The sequence below is a fragment of the Microcebus murinus genome, chromosome 21 (genome assembly GCF_040939455.1).
Source record: "Microcebus murinus isolate Inina chromosome 21, M.murinus_Inina_mat1.0, whole genome shotgun sequence".
Lineage (NCBI taxonomy): Eukaryota > Metazoa > Chordata > Mammalia > Primates > Cheirogaleidae > Microcebus > Microcebus murinus.
In genome coordinates, this window is record NC_134124.1 from 20,039,572 (window position 1) to 20,057,393 (window position 17,822).

Genomic DNA, 17,822 nt, shown 5'->3' on the forward strand with positions numbered 1-17,822 from the left:
CAGAGCCCCAGTGAAAATTTAGAACCTGTAGGGTATTTGACTGCAGCCAAGTGCAGGTCTGGAACTTTCTGGGGAATGGTCAAATAGAGCCAGGCCTCCTAACCATGGGGATCTGTGGATGCAAATTTTTCTGGGCAGGGTGTCTTAAGCTTCTCAAAAGGGTCCTGTGATCCAAAGGTTAGGAGCCAATGGATCAGAGAACTTTTTAGCATTTTTTGTTACAGAAAGCAAACCTAAAAGCTGCCTAGGAGTGTCATAGCTTATTAGAGAAATGACTCAAATGTCTGACTCATGATTTCAATGGGAGTATTTTTAGAGGACTAAAAACAAGGGCTTCAAAGCTTCTCAGTTTTAACTTGTTAAAGTTAGTAATAACAGCTATGCATTTATTGATTATTATTAGGTGCTATGTTCTAGGCCCTGTGCTGGGGTACATAATCAAGGTAAAAGGCACTCAGCAAAATCACCGAGCAATAAAAGTTAATCACAGCAAACCTCCCGCACAGTGCCCCGTAACGATGCGAATCCAGCTCTCCCAGTGATTGGTGACTGGCTCCTATCCCGCACCTGGCCTGTTTTTAATGGAAGCGAGAGCATTCTGATCATTTGGGATTTTCTCAGTTCATTGTACAGTTTCGTACACTACCCTTTTTGTGTATTTCTTTATAACAGTACAAAATAATCGAGAAACAATATTTTTCATTAATGATGCAATAAGGCAGCTCCACATGTTACATGATTGATTTTTTTTTGGAGAATCTACTTAGGACACAATGGTAGGATTTTGTTACTACTGTTACTAACAATATGTGATTTTGTTTAATTCCCCAAACCCTCAAGGTAGGAGCTGGTACCTTCATTTATAGATGAGGAAACTGAAACCAGAGACATTAAGAAACGTGCCGGACGTCACTCAGCAGGGTCAGGTTTGGAACCCACATCTGACCCCAAAGCCTGTGTCTTAATCATTACACTATACTGCTTCCAAATGACCCGATCAATAGCATCATGTTATTTTGACCTAATTATATGAGTATCCACCAGCAGGATACCTTTCATCCCATCTTGTACCTGACTCAGTACTCACCTCTGGCTCTGACCAGAGAGGGACTGCTCTGCTTCCTGCTCAGGTTCATTCTTGTCAAGACCGTTGACTGTGGATTTACAAAGCTGACTCTTCTGGTGTTGGCGGATCATTTCTGCCAAGGTCTCCTGGACTTCGGCAACAGTTCGCTGTGAGTTTTGGAGACCGGCATGCTTTTCTGAAAGGAGTTCCTTACAAGCACTCAGCATTTGCATACTTTCTTCTGTGAGTGTCAAGGTTAGTTCTGGAGGCCTGCTTGGCTCTGGCTGAGAAGCTTCATTTTCTTCAGTGTGGGCACTGTCCAACTGCTGGCTCTGCTCAGCAGACGGAGTTCTGCTGTGACCAGCCCTTAGCCACACACTGGATTTGGGGAAAGGGCTGGAGAGAGACCACCAGAACTCATACAGACGCCCATAAACAAAAAAGGCCTCCAGGCTTTTGAAAGCTGGTGTGGCGGGGCACTGATGGTCACCCAATTTCTCTCTTAGGTGGTCACAGCCTAGGAGCAGAAGAAAAGGATTGGGTTGTGCATCTCTTTATCTGTCAGAAATCTGGCTTCCTGCCCTCATGTTCTATCTCCTACCACTCAAAAGGCAGACCCCCCAAAAAAGAACAGCAATGTGATCCATGGGACCACATGCTTTTGAGCTAAACATTTCCTGGCTTGGGACAACATTCTCATTGCTACAGGCTAGAAGTCATTCAAAGCCTGATAGAAAAGTATTCCCTCCATCCTACTGAAGGCTCTGGGGCCACATGAGGTAAGATCACACTGTGTCTCTGAAAATCACAGCGATTTAGTTCAGTGACTAATCACGCAGTTCAAGGAATGTCCATCTTTCTGCTGTGCTTTTCTAGTCTTACTACCTTGTGACTCCACTCCTATTTCTCTTTCTTAAAATGACTGTGTAGAAGTGGACAGGAGGCAGTAAGGTGGGTATGGTCAGGTAAAGGAAAACAGCACAATTATTCTAGCTAACCTCCTAAAAGCTTGGGTAAGATAATTCAAACTTTCTACTAAAATGACATAACTGGGCAATCTCTTATCTTTTAATAACCTAGGTACCCCCAGTGCCACACCATTTTTGTGGTAGTAAGACTGTCCGTTAATGAGTGTGCGCCAGGCAGAGGCGGGGGTCGTTTACCTTCAGGGAGAAAGGCTGCGTGCACTTCCTGCATGACGGTGAAGTTCCCCGAGTTGTAGCTGCGGACCACGGCCCGCAGCAGCGCTTGCACGGCCTCGTGCCAAGAGGCCACTTGTTGGCTCAGCACTGCCAAGGTCAAGTCATGGCAAACGTGAAGCAGGAGCTGGAGAAAGGAGCCAGAGTCTCAGTTAACCATCCTCCCATGGCCGGCACCAAGGATGACACCAGACTATTCCCATTAGCTGCACTTGGAAACAAGTACATACAGTCCATGTCTGTGAAAGGTCCTCTGATCGCCTCTACCCAGTTTTGCTTCCTCGCCAGAAACTCTCATATCTGGTTGCACAGGAACACATTTGGTCTGTTCACTCTGAGCAAATGCCTCGATATTGGCATTTAATTAAAACAAAAAGTGAGTTTCTGGAACTAAAAGCTATGATTTAAAAAACAAAACCTAATAATTAAGATAAAATGGATAAATTTTAGGTATACAGTTTGGTAAGTTCTGACAAACATATATAGTTCAATAACTATCACCAAAATCAAGATACCCCTCACCCCACTCCTGATCTGCTTTTGTCACTCTGTGTTTTCTATTAGAAATTTCTAATAGAATTTCTATAAATAGAGCCATGGAATATGCCATCTTTTATGTCTTGGTTCTTTTACTGAGCATGTTTTTGAGATTCACTGATACCATTCGTGTACCAGTAATTTGTTCCTTGGATTGTTACACAGAGTATTTCATTGTACTCTACAGTGACACACCACAGTTTACATACCCATTCACCAGTTAACTGATATTTGTTCCTAGTTTTTGGCGATTGTGGACTAAGCTGCTATAAATATCTGTGTGGAAGTCTTTGTGCGGAGCGGACACCTGATTTCATTTCTTTGACAGAAATGTCTAGGTAGTGGGATTGCTGGGTTGTGTGGATGTTTAACTTTATAAGAAACTGCCAGACTTTGCCAAAGTGTACCATTTGACAAGTCTTATTCCTCATAAACATAACAATGTGCCTTCATTTTAAAAACAAGAAGTAGGTAAACTAAGGTGTATTTATAAGATGGACAGAACAGTTAAAATCAACCAACTTGATCTCTTTGTCTCAACATGGATAGGTTTTACAAACAATAACCACTAAAATAAACAAGCTGCAAAATAATAGATATAGTATGACGCAGATGCTTTTAGTGAGCTAGGGAAAGGGAACAAAGCTGAGGAAGGGAATAAGAAGGACTTTAATTTTTTTTTTTTTTTTTTTTGAGACAGAGTCTCACTTTGTTGCCCAGGCTAGAGTGAGTGCCGTGGCGTCAGCCTAGCTCACAGCAACCTCAAACTCCTGGGCTTGAGTGATCCTTCTGCCTCAGCCTCCCGAGTAGCTGGGACTACAGGCATGCGCCACCATGCCCGGCTAATTTTTTACATATATATATCAGTTGGCCAATTAATTTCTTTCTATTTATAGTAGAGACGGGGTCTCGCTCTTGCTCAGGCTGGTTTTGAACTCCTGACCTTGAGCAATCCGCCCGCCTCGGCCTCCCAAGAGCTAGGATTACAGGCGTGAGCCACAGCGCCCGGCCAGGACTTTAATTTTTATCAAAAAAAAAAAAAAAAGCCCAAACTAAAAAACAAACCAACCCCCAAACAAACCTCAAATGAATATATAAAACAAAACCAGAAAACCCTATAAAGCAAAAATAACAAAATGTGAACATTTGTTAATTCTGGTTGATGAGTACTTATTTTCTGTGCTTTTCTGTATTTTTGGGATTGTTTTTAAAAAGTGAATATTGATAGAAGACTAACTTCAAAGCTAAAGGGCTTTACTTAGCTTGAAGGGATCTTTCCAGGTTGCCTGGGCTCCCCTTTGTTACACTAGACATAGATGAAGGAAGTCCTACTACTGACTGACTAATGCCAAAAGCGGGTGCAGATGGAGTACCTGTTTGGAGGGGGTGTTATTGGTAGCGGATGGATACTTGATATTTTGCAGCTTCTGGAAGGCTGCCTGATACTGCTCTGGGGTGTCAAGGCTGAAGGCGCTCTTCCACACTGCGGTCACTCTCTCCACGAAGGGCCCTTCCGTGCCTGTGGTCCAAGAGTGGTAAGAGGAGGAGGAACTTTTGCCCTCTGAAAGCTGCTTTTCCTCCAGATGCCTGGACAGTAGCTCAAGAAGGCAAAACACCAGTCTTTGACCCTGGATCCCAATGACAAAGAAGAGGAACAGTTATAAAGAAGAGGAAAAGAGCTTGGATTGTCCAGAGAGCTTCCCCCAGTTCTTCAACGTATTCTCCTTTGCTTCGGCAGCAACCAAAGCCCCTTAGTGAGCTGCTTGCCCAATTGAAGTTATGTGTGAGGGGTACAAAAAGGGGTGATCTGATAGACATTTTCTAGGTGTCTTTTTGGGGGGAATTCTACCCTTGGAGACCAAGCAATCATTTTTATAACATGGAACCCCAACTATAGCCCTGCCCACTATAATTTAAGCCCCTTAGAAGCCAGCCACTTACGCCTTGTGGCCCAGTTTGTGAAGAGATGGGCTGGGCTTATCAGGTTCTTTCTCCCTGGCCAAACCTCAGACTTGGGAATACAGAAGAAAAGTGACATGGGCCAAAGGTGCTGGCTGGAGCAGACAAGCTTAGTAGAACTGAGAGTTGGGGCAGGCATTAGGGGCCATGTTCAGGTATGGTTAAGAGAAGAACTCAGGTGGTAGAGAACAGAAACACAGAGAAAAGGCCTGGAAAATCTTTTATTTTTGCTGGATTTTCAGTTGCCATGAGATTCCTTGTGTACCTCTATAATAATATTTTCTCAGTTAAGTTTGGAAGGGTCTCTGTTGCATATAGCCAAAATGCCCCTTTATCAGAATACTTAGCATAAGCTTATAGGGTTTTTTTGCTTCGTTAAGGATGCTGTTTAAGAGAAAAAATAAAATCCTAAATAACCATTCTGGAAAGTTTCTTTTGGTTGTAGATAAATTAAAATCTCTCTACATTTGGTCATACCCCAATTTGGTCATACCCGTTAGGTATATTATTTATATACAATGGTATAAAAGATAGTACCACTTACTGTCTTTCAGGGTGTACTATTTTTGCCTCTGTTTTTACTTTGCTGTTCCCAGAAAGCTACCTCCTCACCTAGCGTCTTCCTTGTACTCTGAATATTCAGCTAGGAACTATCTTTAGGCCGAGTTACCCTGCTAGGGGAAGAAGAACTTAAAATCTCACATTGGTACCTCACAAGCAAAGTCATCTAAAATGGACCAAATGTTTACCTGTTCTGGAAACTAGTGAGAATGAGAGAGCCAATGCTTTAAAAGTAATCTTAATTTTGATGTATCAAAAAAAGGCAGTGGTAAGTTACTCATTTTTAACCAGACGGGAACAAATAAACATTTAAGAAATAAAACATTTCTATTTCCCCCCACTTTTTTTTTTTTTATAGCATATAGTTAAGAGGGGTGGTAGAGGCAGAGCACCACAATTTCTCTTAGAGGCCAACCACTCTCTCTCTTCAAGGAAGACAGTGCTGATTACATCAATGAAGAAACCCTAGACTGCCACACCAGGGGCTGGGCTGAGTAAAGTCTATTCATAGATGTTTTGTACAAACTGATAAGCAATGGGCATTACTGTTACTCTGAATATGGCAACTAACAAGCCAAAAGACTTCAGTGGGGTAGCATGGCCAGGGTTTGCTGGACACTTCTAAGGATAACTGCCAAATCGGTATAGCTTGTGCAACTGGGTTATTCACTTGGATTTGACTAGAAAAGAATTTGAGACCCTTCTTTCTTAAATACCAGGAGATGAAATAACAGACTGACCTGGAGACTTTCGTGCAGCTGCAGGGCTTCCTGGGCTCCCACCCAGTTCCTGGCCAGAAGCAGCTCTTGGGCACATCTGAGAGCAAGAGAAGCAGACAACTCATCCTCTCCTACGATTGCGGCCAACTCTGCAGCTGTTCTAAGCGATGCTGCATCCCCTTTTTTGGCCAAAACTTTGGCTGCATCATAAGCGGAAGTGGCCCCTAAATAGCTATAATACAAAGAAAAACCCAAAGTGTCATAAACAGATCTTCTATTCCCACCCCCCAGAGGACTGAATCATTTCTTTCTGTCCACTGTGCTGCATGTGCATTCCTGTGGTCCCAGGTGTGTCACTGCCTCTAGTTGTTCCTGAGAAGGTGAGGCCAGCACAGTGCAGTGTATGAGAAACAGTATCAAATGGGGTAAGTACATAAGGAACCTCAACATGTGCTCAACTAAACCCAAACAGGTGAGTCAGTCCCTCTCATTTTTCTTATTTGATGGTATAAGACATCAAAAAAAGGTGTAATTTCTGAGTCTGCTACTGAGTTTTCTTGAATAGTTATGGTGACTTAATAAGTAAATCAGGAGGTAGATCTTGATGAGTCTTTGGAAACTGGGTTGAATACACAGATCTTTTGTTTATTTTGTAGCCACTTTACCTCCATCTCTAAATTTCTTACTATTTATTTATTTATTTATTTATTTATTTATTTTTGAGATAGGGTCTTGCTCTGTCGCCCAGGCTGGAGTGCAGTGGCATGATCATGGCTCACTGCAACCTCGAACTCCTTGGCTAAGAAGATCCTCCTGCCTCAGCCTCCTGAATGGCTGGGATTACAGGCATGAGCCACAATGCTTGGCCTAAATTTACTACTTTTATTCTTGACCTGTTCTTTCTGGCTGAAGTTCTATGTTTGGATGTACCCGTCTCCCCCAGGCTTACCATTTAGCTGCTACGGCATAATGGCCATCTCTTTCCAGGACAGTTCCCCAGCTGAGGTACAAGTCCTTCAGGATTGGGTCCTCTGGGCGCAGCCGGGCCTTGGCAATCGCAATCGCTTCCCTGAAAGGAAGAACAGACACCTCAGACAATTTGTAAAAGCTCCTCTGTCATAGGCCCTAGGAAGGATTCCAAGATAGGACTGTTCCTTTTGGCCTGTCTTCAGTGTTCCAACTTCCTACAAAAAACCATACTCTTGCATTACATAGGCAAATTAAAAACACATGCTGCATTCATTTCTTCACCTAGGTCTGCAGTTCTTAAAGTGTAGTCTGCAGATTCCCAAGGTTAAAACTATTTGAGTAACAATGCCAAGGGGTTATTTGCCCTTTTTACTGTGTTGACGTTTGCACCGATTGTATAAAAGCAATGGTGGGTAAAACTCCTTGAATTTGAGTAAGAATCAAGGTAGGCTCTTACAGGTAAAAAAAAAAAGGCAAATGTCCTCAGTGAAACAGTAAAAAAATCACTAACTCTACTAAATCCCTCAAGTCCATATCACTTTCATATTCCCTGTGACAAAATGGGAAGAATATTTTGTGTTCTCTGCTGCATGCTGAAGTACAATGGTTGTCTCCGGGAAAAATCCTGCACAAACTTACTTTAAGCTGAATTAGCTGCTTTTTCATGGAATCTCATTTCATCTCGAAAAATGACTAACAGATAAATAATAGTTATATAGTACTGGGTATCTGGCAGACATTTTCTCAAAAATGAACAAAGTAAGCCTGCCACTTCATGGAAAACAACAGTGTCTGTTGCCAGTGATTAAAATTAACCCTTCTGCTGGGTGTGGTGGCTTGAGCCAGTGATCCTAGCACCTTGGGAGGATTAGACAGCAGGACTGCTTGAGCCCACAAGTTTGAAGGTTACAGTGAGCTAATATGATCATGCCACTGCACTCCAGTCTGGGTGACTGGAGTCAAACTCTGTCTCTAAAAATAAAAAATTTAAGCCTTCCAGTGAAAATTAGAATTTTAGAAAATTTGTACCTACCACTTTGAGCTTGACAGCATCCCAAAAGTTAAAATTTTCTGATGAGATTGATAGAGATAAGGAATGTGATTTTAAAAAATATTTTATAATGAAATATGTTAACATTTGGAAGATCTGTATAACTCAGTGAACAAATATTTTCCAGGTGACATATAACTTCTGAGTTACAGCCAACATGAAGTTATAGCTGGAAAAAAAGTATTTTAGATAAAAGTAATCTAGAGAGAGCAATATTTAAAAAGGATTTTGGGACTTCCACTTCCAGCTATGATGAAGTAACTAGGACCAAAACTACCCTCCTGTCATAAAACTAGGAAACTGGACAAAATATGTATGAAACAACTGTTTTCAGACATTGGACAACAGGCAGCGCAGGATCATCCCTAAGAGGAAGGAAAAACAAATGACATGGGCCCTGTCATGGCACTGACTTTCTGCCTAAAGCCATTTTCCTAAGGGGAACCCCAGCAGAACACCTTAGTAGTCCCACTAATTTGAAGAGAGGAAACAACTGAAAGTTGAGGGGCAGGATACGAGGAAGGAAGAAGCTGTCCAGAGAAAGATCTCCAGAACTCTGCCTGGGGATCCCATTGAGTCTTTGGCTAAATACAAAGTTGCATGTGTGTAGGAAACTCTTTAGGCTAAACAGGGAACTCTTAGGCTAATTAGGTAACTGTGAGCTGTACAATTCCCAGGGCTCACTCAGGGCCTGGAAACATCTGAGTTTTGACCTGTCATGTACCAAGGCATTTAATTAAGACATCAGAAGGCAGTAGGGCCAAACTAATTCTAGAATATGAATTTCTCTAAACCTGCCCTAACAAAGCTTAAAAAGAAACCATGAAAAAAAAAAAAAAAAAAAAGAAACCATGAAAAAGATTAAGCCAATCCACAAATAACTTTACTACTTGCCAAAACAAAGTTCAATACTCTTTTGAGGAAGACAACAAAACTAAAACAACACAGATAAAAAGAAAATCTCACCAAAGCATATCATATCAAATTGCTGAAAATCATTGACAGAGAAGTTGTAAAAACAGTCAAAGAAAAAACACAAACATACATATATAACAAAGATAAAATATAAATGTAGTAGTCAAAACAATGCAAGCCAAGATAATGAAGTGACATCTTTGAAGCACTGAAAGATAAAAACTTAAAATCTAGAATTCTACACCCAGTAAAAAGATTCTTTAAAATGAAAGTGCAATTATATATTTTTTAGAGAAATAAAAATTGAGGGAGTTTATCACCACCAGAACACACTACAAAAAAAGTTAAAGTTCTTCAGGTAAAGGAATTAATAGCAATTGGAAACTTGGACTTACATAAAAGAATGAAAAGTACTGAAATAATAAGCTTGTGGGTAAAAATAAAAAATGTTTATAAATCATTAAAATAATTTTAAAAGATCACTTGTTTAAAGCAAAAATACAAACAGTATAATGTGAGATTATAACACATCAAATATATGATAACAATAGCAGAAAGGAAGAAAAGTATACTGTTGTATACAAGAAGTGGTACAATATAATTTGAAAGTAAACTCTGATAAATTAAAAATGCTCATCACAAAGCCTGAAGTTAAAATAAAAAATTAAAAAAATTAAACATAAAAATCAAATATTCAATTAAATATTTAGTTTAAATATTTAAATTAAAAATAAAAAATAAAAAATTAAGAACTACACAAAGGATATAGCTAGTAAGTCAGTACTAAAAATTAAAAAAATGCTCAGTTGGTTAAAAAAAAAACCAGGAAAAGAAGAAAAAAAGAGTGAATAACAAATAGGACAAACAAAAAAATAGCAAGATGGTAGATTTAAATCAACCACATCAACATTTATATTGAATGTAAATGGTCTAAACACTGCCATTTAAAAGATTTATCAGTCTCAACAAAAAAACAAGATTCAAGTGTATGCTGTCTGTAAGAAATATTTTTCTCCTTTTGTTTATTGGTACTTCATACGTATTATGGAGGAATAAGCACTTGGACAGGAAGGATTCATAACAACCTCAGGAGAGTGGTTACTTCTAGAGAAGAGGGGATGAGGACAGAATTGGGGAAAGGCTTTTCTATGAAATCTGGAATTTATATAGATTTCTTTCTTTTTTTTTTTGAGGCAAAGTCTTGCTTTGTTGCCCAGGCTAGAGTGAGTGCTGTGGCATCAGCCTAGCTCACAGCAACCTCAAACTCCTGGGCTCAAGCAATCCTCCTGCCTCAGCCTCCTGAGTATCTGGGACTACAAGCATGCGCCACCATGCCCGGCTAATCTTTTCTATATATATTAGTTGGCCAATTAATTTCTTCCTATTTATATAAGAGATGGGGTCTCGCTCTTGCTCAGGCTGGTTTCGAACTCCTGACCTCTAGTAATCTGCCTGCCTTGGCCTCCCAGAGTGCTAGGATTACAGGTGTGAGCCATAGCACCAGCCTGGAATTTATATATTTCTTCAAAAAAAAATAAACTTGGGGTACATGGAGAAATTTTGGGATAGCTGCCAAGATTCTGCTTCCTTTCATAGGTGGGGATTAAAAATGGAGTCCCTCTTTGTAAGAATTTAATAAGCTGTTCATTTGTTTTATGCTGTTTCTTCTATTGGTGCTACTGCAACAACAAAGAAGTTTAGGTTATTTTCATAATTATATCTAACTACTGGCTCAACTCTAGTACCATACAGACCTATAGAAATGGTTTGACTTGAGCAGCTCCACAGCTTCATACACTTTGTGGATGGAAAGTAGGTGACAAGCAGCCTTAACATACTGATCCTGAAAACACAGCTGTTTGGCAAAAGCTTCCACGGCCCACAGCCATACATGGTAGCCAGCTGAAAAAATGAAAGATGGTATTAATAGTTAAAAAAAAAAAAGCATATATATTTGGATTGAAACAATGTCTTCTTTTCATAGTCACTGCATTAAGTAGAACATTTAGATACCAATTAGGGCCATTACCAATTAGCTGTTTCATCTACCTCTCCGCCCACATCCACATTCTGAAATGTAAATTGTTTCTTTGATTATGTAATATATACAAAATAGTACAAAATTCAAAAGATACAGAAAGGAATGGCAGTCCAGGATAGTGGTTACTCTTGTTAGGGTGGGGAGAGACAGTGACTGGAAGGGAATTTGAGGGGAGCTTCCAGGGTGTTTGTACTACTATGTTTCTTGATATGGGAGCTGGTTACAAGGGTGTAGTCAGTTTGTGAAATTCACTGTAAACTCATGATCTGTGTACTGTTCTCTCCATATGTAGCATACTTGAATAAAAGGCTTAGAAAACCCTGAGCATAGTATATAAAATGTTTCCTGGTTATCCTGGTACTCTCCCACCACTCCTCACAGAAATTCCTTTCCCTCTAGGCAATTATCAATACCAGTTTCTTTTGAAACCTTTAGAAATAGTCTCTGAATATACAACCATATTACTGTGTAAATACAAATGAGTAGTAAATATTCCTGTTGTACATCTACACCTTAATTCTTCAAACTTACTACATTTTGGAGCTCTAATACATGTCTGAATGCACAGAGCTGCCTTATTTGTTTGGTATCTGTGGGGGTTTCTATTGTTTAAACATACATGATTTAGCCAGTCTCTTACTGATGAACACAGAGGTTTTTGCAATCTTTTGCTATTACAAATAATGCTGCAATGAAAGTCCACGTATATTTGTCATTTTGCATGTGTGAGCACAGTCAGATAAATATCTGTAATTAGAATTCGTGAGCTAAAGATTACATGCATTTTTATTTAAGGAGTGAGGTCTTGCTATCTTGCCCAGGCAGGAGTGCAGTGGCTATTCACAGGTATGATCACAGTACACTATATCCTTAAACTCCTATTTTCAGGTGATCCTCCCATCTCAGCCTCCCAAGTAGCTGGGACTACAGATGTGTGCCACTACATTTTAAAATTTATCAGGCATGGCCAAATTGTTCTTTGAGAAGTTCTTACCAATTAAGCTTCTACCATTAAAGATGTCAGTGGCCTGCCTATTTGTAAGGGTCAGGTTAATTTGTTGGTCATTGTAAACAGAATCAGCTTTGTATCTAACTATATTTGTAAATGATTTTAAGCTTAAGACTGCTACTACTAAGAGCCATCTTTAGTGGATGTATCCTACAGATGATAGAGCTTTAGTTGAAAAAAAAAACATACCCACTGGTGCCATAGCCACAAGATTGTCTGTCAGCTCCCCTCTTTCTGCTGCGGTCTGGAGAACACCCTTTAGATCTCCTTTCCAAAGCATGAGCTGGTGAAATAAGTCAGGGTGGCCATTTTCCAAGTGACCTTTTCCTGTTTGAAAGAGAGATAATGTTTGCAAGATGTTTCAGAAACATCTGTCTTCACTGACTTCTGGGGGAAAAAAAGGCAGGAAAAAAGAGAGGAATGAACTTCTAAAATAGGTAGTTACTCACTGATTGGTAAGTCACCTTATAACGGGGCCTGAAGCCCACTTGGTCACTTGTCCAGGTACTCACCTTCATTTGCACTCAGACTGAAGAGTGTATGTTTAGGATCCTATGATGATGCAAGAGGTGTATAAGAATATGTAAGTCAGAAAGCTCAAAACTTAGTTGACATGTAAAACTGTCCATTATTGTACCAAAGGATAGCAGCCATAAAAGAGGGGCATACAAAATATTGGGAAAGTACAGAGATGGATGCGATTATGCTGACTGGTTTTGTCTCACCTTCAATCTCGATCATTCTGTACAGGGTAGCCCTATCTGTGAAAAGTCCCAGGTGAAATCTTTCCTCAAGATCAGCAGACACATCCTCTTTTAGCTCTGTTAATTTAAAAAAGAGAAAAAAAATCAGACGAAGGCATTATATAGGTTAGTTACTGTTTTCTGTATAATAATTCTAAATATATGTCTGGAACACCCGCTTCTGTGAAAATCAGAGCTTTACACCCTTGTTTAACTACCCCTGCAGTTACAAAGGCAACAAAGTATTAAAATACTTAAAAGTTTTTAAAGCTCAGCCTTAGCTAAATCCAAATAAGACAATTTAGTTTATAGTTTGCTCAAAGAAAGATTTGGGAAAAGAAAGAAAACATTAAAAGCCAAACCAAAATTCAATACATATTTAAATGCTGTAAAAAACAAACAAAACATTAATAAGTAAAACAATGTCCTTAAAATTCACTGGGGACCTACCACAAAAATGAATATTGATTTATTCTCTGCATTTTAAAAAAGTCAATTATTTTTCAATAAGAGAAATAATGAAAAACTACCTATGGTTAGCTGTATAAGTTATAGGAAGTCATCTCAAAACTCCAAAAAGGCTTTTTAAAAAAATATTTTATGTTTTTTTGAGACAGAGTCTCACTCTGTTGCCCAGGCTAGAGTGCCATGGCATCAGCCTAGCTCACAGCAACCTCAAACTCCTAGGCTCAAGCAATTCTTTTGCCTCAGCCTCCCAGAGTAGCTGGGACTACAGGCATGTGCCACCATGCCCGGCTAATTTTTTCAATATATTTTTAGTTGGCCAATTAATTTTTTTCTATTTTTAGTAGAGACGGGGTCTCGCTCTTACTCAGGGTGGTTCCAAACTCCTGACCTTGAGTGATCCACCTGCTTCGGCTTCCTACAGTGCTAGGATTACAGGCGTGAGCCACCACTGCGCCCAGCCTAAAAAGGCTTTATATATAATAAAAAACAGGCTGGGCGCGGTGGCTCACACCTGTAATCCTAGCACTCTGGGAGGCTGAGGCAGGAGGATCGCTCGAGGTCAGGAGTTTGAAACCAGCCTGAGCAAGAGCGAGAACCCGTCTCTACTATAAATAGAAAGAAATTAATTGGCCAACTAATATATACAGAAAAAATTAGCCGGGCATGGGGGTGCATGCCTGTAGTCCCAGCTACTCGAGAGGCTGAGGCAGCAGGATTGCTTGAGCCCAGGAGTTTGAGGTTGCTGTGAGCTAGGCTGATGCCACGGCACTCACTCTAGCCTGGGCAACAAAGTGAGACTGTCTCAAAAAATAAATAAATAAATAAAAACCATAAAATGTCTCTGAGACACAAGAAACTGATAATAGTTTATGTAATACAATATAGTACAAAATTCAAAAGATACAACAAAAAATGGAAATCTAAGATAGTGGTCACTTGTTGGGGTAGGGGGAGATAGTGAATGTAGGAAAGAAATGGAGTACAGGGAGGGAGATTTACTTTCTTTTTTTATTTTTATTTTTTTTAGAGATGAGGTCTTCTTATGTTGTCAAGGCTAGTCTAGAACTCCTGGCCTCAAGTGATCCTCCTGCCTCAGCTTCCTAAGTCAGTAGGATTATAGGTGTTGAGCCACTGTGCCTGGTGGGGGATTTACTTTCTACTTATACTGTTTCGATTTCATTTTATCATGTGCATCACTTTTCAATATGTAGAAATAAAAATTTTTTAAAAAGTGCTCAAATATCAAAATAGTGGGCATTAAATTAGGGCTTTGAAAAAAATAATAAAAAATTGCTTCTTAATGAAACTTCCTCTAAAACAAAAACTTTTATAAATTTTTTTTAAGGAATTGCTACATCATGGGTATATTTTCAATGAAGAAAAAACTGTGCAATGGGGAAAAACAGTTGAAGGAGTCTATTAGTGCTGAGATACCTAAGCCAACATACATATCTGGCACACAGATGGCTGGGAGCAACTAGATTTAGAACAATAAAAACAGAGCACTACATCTCAAAGGCATTGGCAGCGCTGACAGGTCAGAATGGGGAGTTTGGCAGCAGGGCCTGGGGGGTCTTGAGGGGGGAGGGAAGGCTGGAAAAGAACATAAAAATACAATAATTTCAGACATCTGTTTGCTCAATCATTCAACAATAAGTAAATGCCCTTCATATGCCAGTTCCCAGAAGGCCATGGATGGGCCAAGGAAGAGTGTTTTTATACCTTTTGAGTGTTTTGCAGATGCTAGTACCAAACAGTCCTGATGAAGCTCCTCTTTGGACCTGTGGTCCAGGCTCGTACTCAGTGGAAGCATGGAACGAGCTTTTCTCTTCTTGATTAAGGCTTCTGAAATATAAAAAAAGTATAGACCATCTGAAGGAGAGCTGAGCAGAAACAAAATGGAATGCCTATTGTGTGAATGTAATCTACTAGAGGGATACTACTGGGCACAGAAAGTTTCTGCTCCTATACAGAAACTTTCAAAATAAATTAGCTGCAGGCAATGTTCACAATACACACAAAAATGCCCTTCCTAACATTCATGATGCAATATCAACAACTGCAAAACATTTCATCAAATGCTTAAAAAACGTTCAAATGCATGACCCAAAATTGAAACATAAAATCAAAACACCTATAAATATTTAAAACCTAAAAAAGCACCCCGAACAAAAACCATACACCTTTGAATTTTCAGTTGCATGTAATACTGTAGGATGCTTTGACAAAACACTGTATTTTAATTACTATATACCAACCTGGCTTCTCTTTAGGTGGCTCCTTTTTCGGAAAAGTGACTTTGTTATTAATGGTGACTTTTGACTTTTCAAAGCCCAAGGACACTGGAGTGCAGGTCACTGGTTCTCTAGAAACTACATCATGGGGGAAAAAGAAAGGAAAAACGTTTGGGATAAATACTATATACAGAATCTAGTTCTTTTTAAAAATTAAGAGCTATTCCAGGCTCAGCAATGCAATCTTATCTATTACCAAAACATATGAGATAAAACGCATTGGAAAGGAAGCATAAATGGTATCTCCTTCCCCACGTCACAAACTAGTTGTGTTTCAGGAGTCTTTAAGTTTATTACTTAGAACTCTGACTATCTAACGAGAAGGTACAAGCTTCTAGCTTTCTCAACTTTATACCATAAGCCCAGCAGTTCCCAAACTTTGATCAGGTGACAAAGTACTTTTTACATATTTAGGTCACAAAGTACTAACTGCATATTTAATTACATTAACAAGGAATAAGTTTACCAATACAGAATATTAAGTAGATGTGATATGGAGTCACAATCCTGAGCACACACACTTTTTAAAAAACAAGCTGTTGATCCATAGGTGTAAAGAACATTTTGTGCAGCCATTTTGTGATAGAAAGCCTTCTTTTTTGTGTTTCTTTTTTAAAAAAGAGATGTGGTCTCATTATGTTGCCCAGGCTGGACTCAAACTCCGGGCTCAAGTGAACTTCCCAAATAGCTGGGATTACAGGCACATGCCACCACACCTGGCCAGAAAGGCATTTGATGAGCTTAAAAGATAAACCATTAGTCTTATAGCTCTTTATTTACGTAAACTATGGGTCTAACAGCTATCCTTTGGGATGGAGAGGGTCAGGTCAGGGATGCCCCTGTACCATATATTCTGGTCATTTTAATTGTCACACCAAAATACTCTGTTTTAGAATTAAGCATGAGTCATTGCTTCTAATGTATACTGTCTACTAATCATTCATTTTACTGGGTAACAGGTACCAGATATTTAAGGTAAACATATAAAAGAATAATAAAGTGCTAAAATTGTACCCAATAACATTTTTTTCCTCTTTAAACTAGATTATATTATTACAAATTGGTGATGGAATGTTGTTTTGTGAGAAATCTGAGAAGTTCCACTATCGCTTAACTGACTGGAAGAACCTAATAACCATTCATAATTTCTTTCTCTGTGAGAAGACACAAAGCCAGGAAAAAAATACTTCAAGTAGGAAGGATGAGAACTTGCAAGTTTTGTCAGGGGTGGGAGCTTCTCGGTCAGACATTCGTAAGGCACAATGGTTTCTTTCATTAAACATGGCTAACAATGTCATGCTGTTAAAGCTTTTCCATGTAAGTTTATATGTTCATACTCCCCTACTCCACTTTGCCCCATGGTCTTACCCTGCTCAAGTTGATTAAAAGATTTTCTCTACAGAATTTTACTGTTTCCACCTCAATCATTCACTAGATCCTCTTTAAAACTTCAAAGGTGTTTATTTTAGAGACTTAGAAAGCTTTAAATAAAAAAACTAATGCAGTTTCCAATGGCACCAAAGACACACCTAAGTTAAGGAGTTGGGAAAAAGGCAGGTCAGAGACAGAGAAGTTTCAAACTGAGTGGGCACCCTGCTTAGTTTCCCAGACATAACTATGAAATCCTAGAGCTAGGGAAGCACAGGATTCTGCTACATACCCACTGTAGGGAGATTACAGGGTAACTCTGGCTCCTGAGCTTCCTCCTCCCCTTCTTGGTCTGACACGCCATTCTCAACAGGTCCCAAGTTCTCCTTGACGCTCTCTTCTTCATTCCCATCCATCGAATCCAGCTTTACAGGAGCTCTCAAGATGGGCTTCTTTTTCTTTTTGGGCTTTGGCTTAGGTTGAGAAAGTCGTTTCTTCTCTAATTCAATACTTTTTTTGCCTACAGGAATCACAATAAAAAGGAACAGACTAAAATATACATTGTTAGTTAAAAGCACTCTAGGTGGTAATTCCTTCATTACTCTTTGTTTTTGAGACAGGTTCTCACTATGTTGCCCAGGCTGGACTTGAATTCCTGGGCTCTTGCAATCCTTCCGCCTTAGCCTCCTGAGTAGCTAGGACAACAGATGCTCACCACAGTGCCCAGCTTTTATTCTTAATAACATTCTTACCCTTTTCCTTCCTTTTCAATCAATTATTAGAGTTACTACCAGAGCATTAACCAAATCCTTTTGGGATTTCATTAAATCATAAATATGATGCCCAATTACCCCTGAATAATTCAGTGTGTATCTTTTGAACAAGGACATTCTCCAATATCACCATAATACAAACACTGCAAT

The 17,822-nt window shown here is 39.4% G+C and overlaps 1 protein-coding gene across 2 annotated transcripts in view; it reads right to left on the bottom strand.

The window, feature by feature from the left end:
- GEMIN5 (gem nuclear organelle associated protein 5) overlaps positions 1 to 17,822 on the bottom strand; it is a 48,400-nt gene that overhangs the window by 6,873 nt on the left and 23,705 nt on the right. Inside the window, exons 16-26 of one of the 2 annotated variants that reach the window (XM_012755472.3) lie at positions 17,192 to 17,419; positions 15,496 to 15,609; positions 14,960 to 15,082; positions 12,752 to 12,847; positions 12,216 to 12,353; positions 10,731 to 10,878; positions 6,991 to 7,110; positions 6,063 to 6,273; positions 4,176 to 4,430; positions 2,230 to 2,392; positions 1,088 to 1,583 (exon numbers count right to left, since the gene is read on the bottom strand). In XM_012755472.3, coding sequence (XP_012610926.3) covers positions 1,088 to 1,583; positions 2,230 to 2,392; positions 4,176 to 4,430; positions 6,063 to 6,273; positions 6,991 to 7,110; positions 10,731 to 10,878; positions 12,216 to 12,353; positions 12,752 to 12,847; positions 14,960 to 15,082; positions 15,496 to 15,609; positions 17,192 to 17,419 — 2,092 coding nt within the window. The remainder of the gene's footprint in view (positions 1 to 1,087; positions 1,584 to 2,229; positions 2,393 to 4,175; positions 4,431 to 6,062; positions 6,274 to 6,990; positions 7,111 to 10,730; positions 10,879 to 12,215; positions 12,354 to 12,751; positions 12,848 to 14,959; positions 15,083 to 15,495; positions 15,610 to 17,191; positions 17,420 to 17,822) is intronic. The other variant, XM_075996245.1, reaches the window with a different exon arrangement.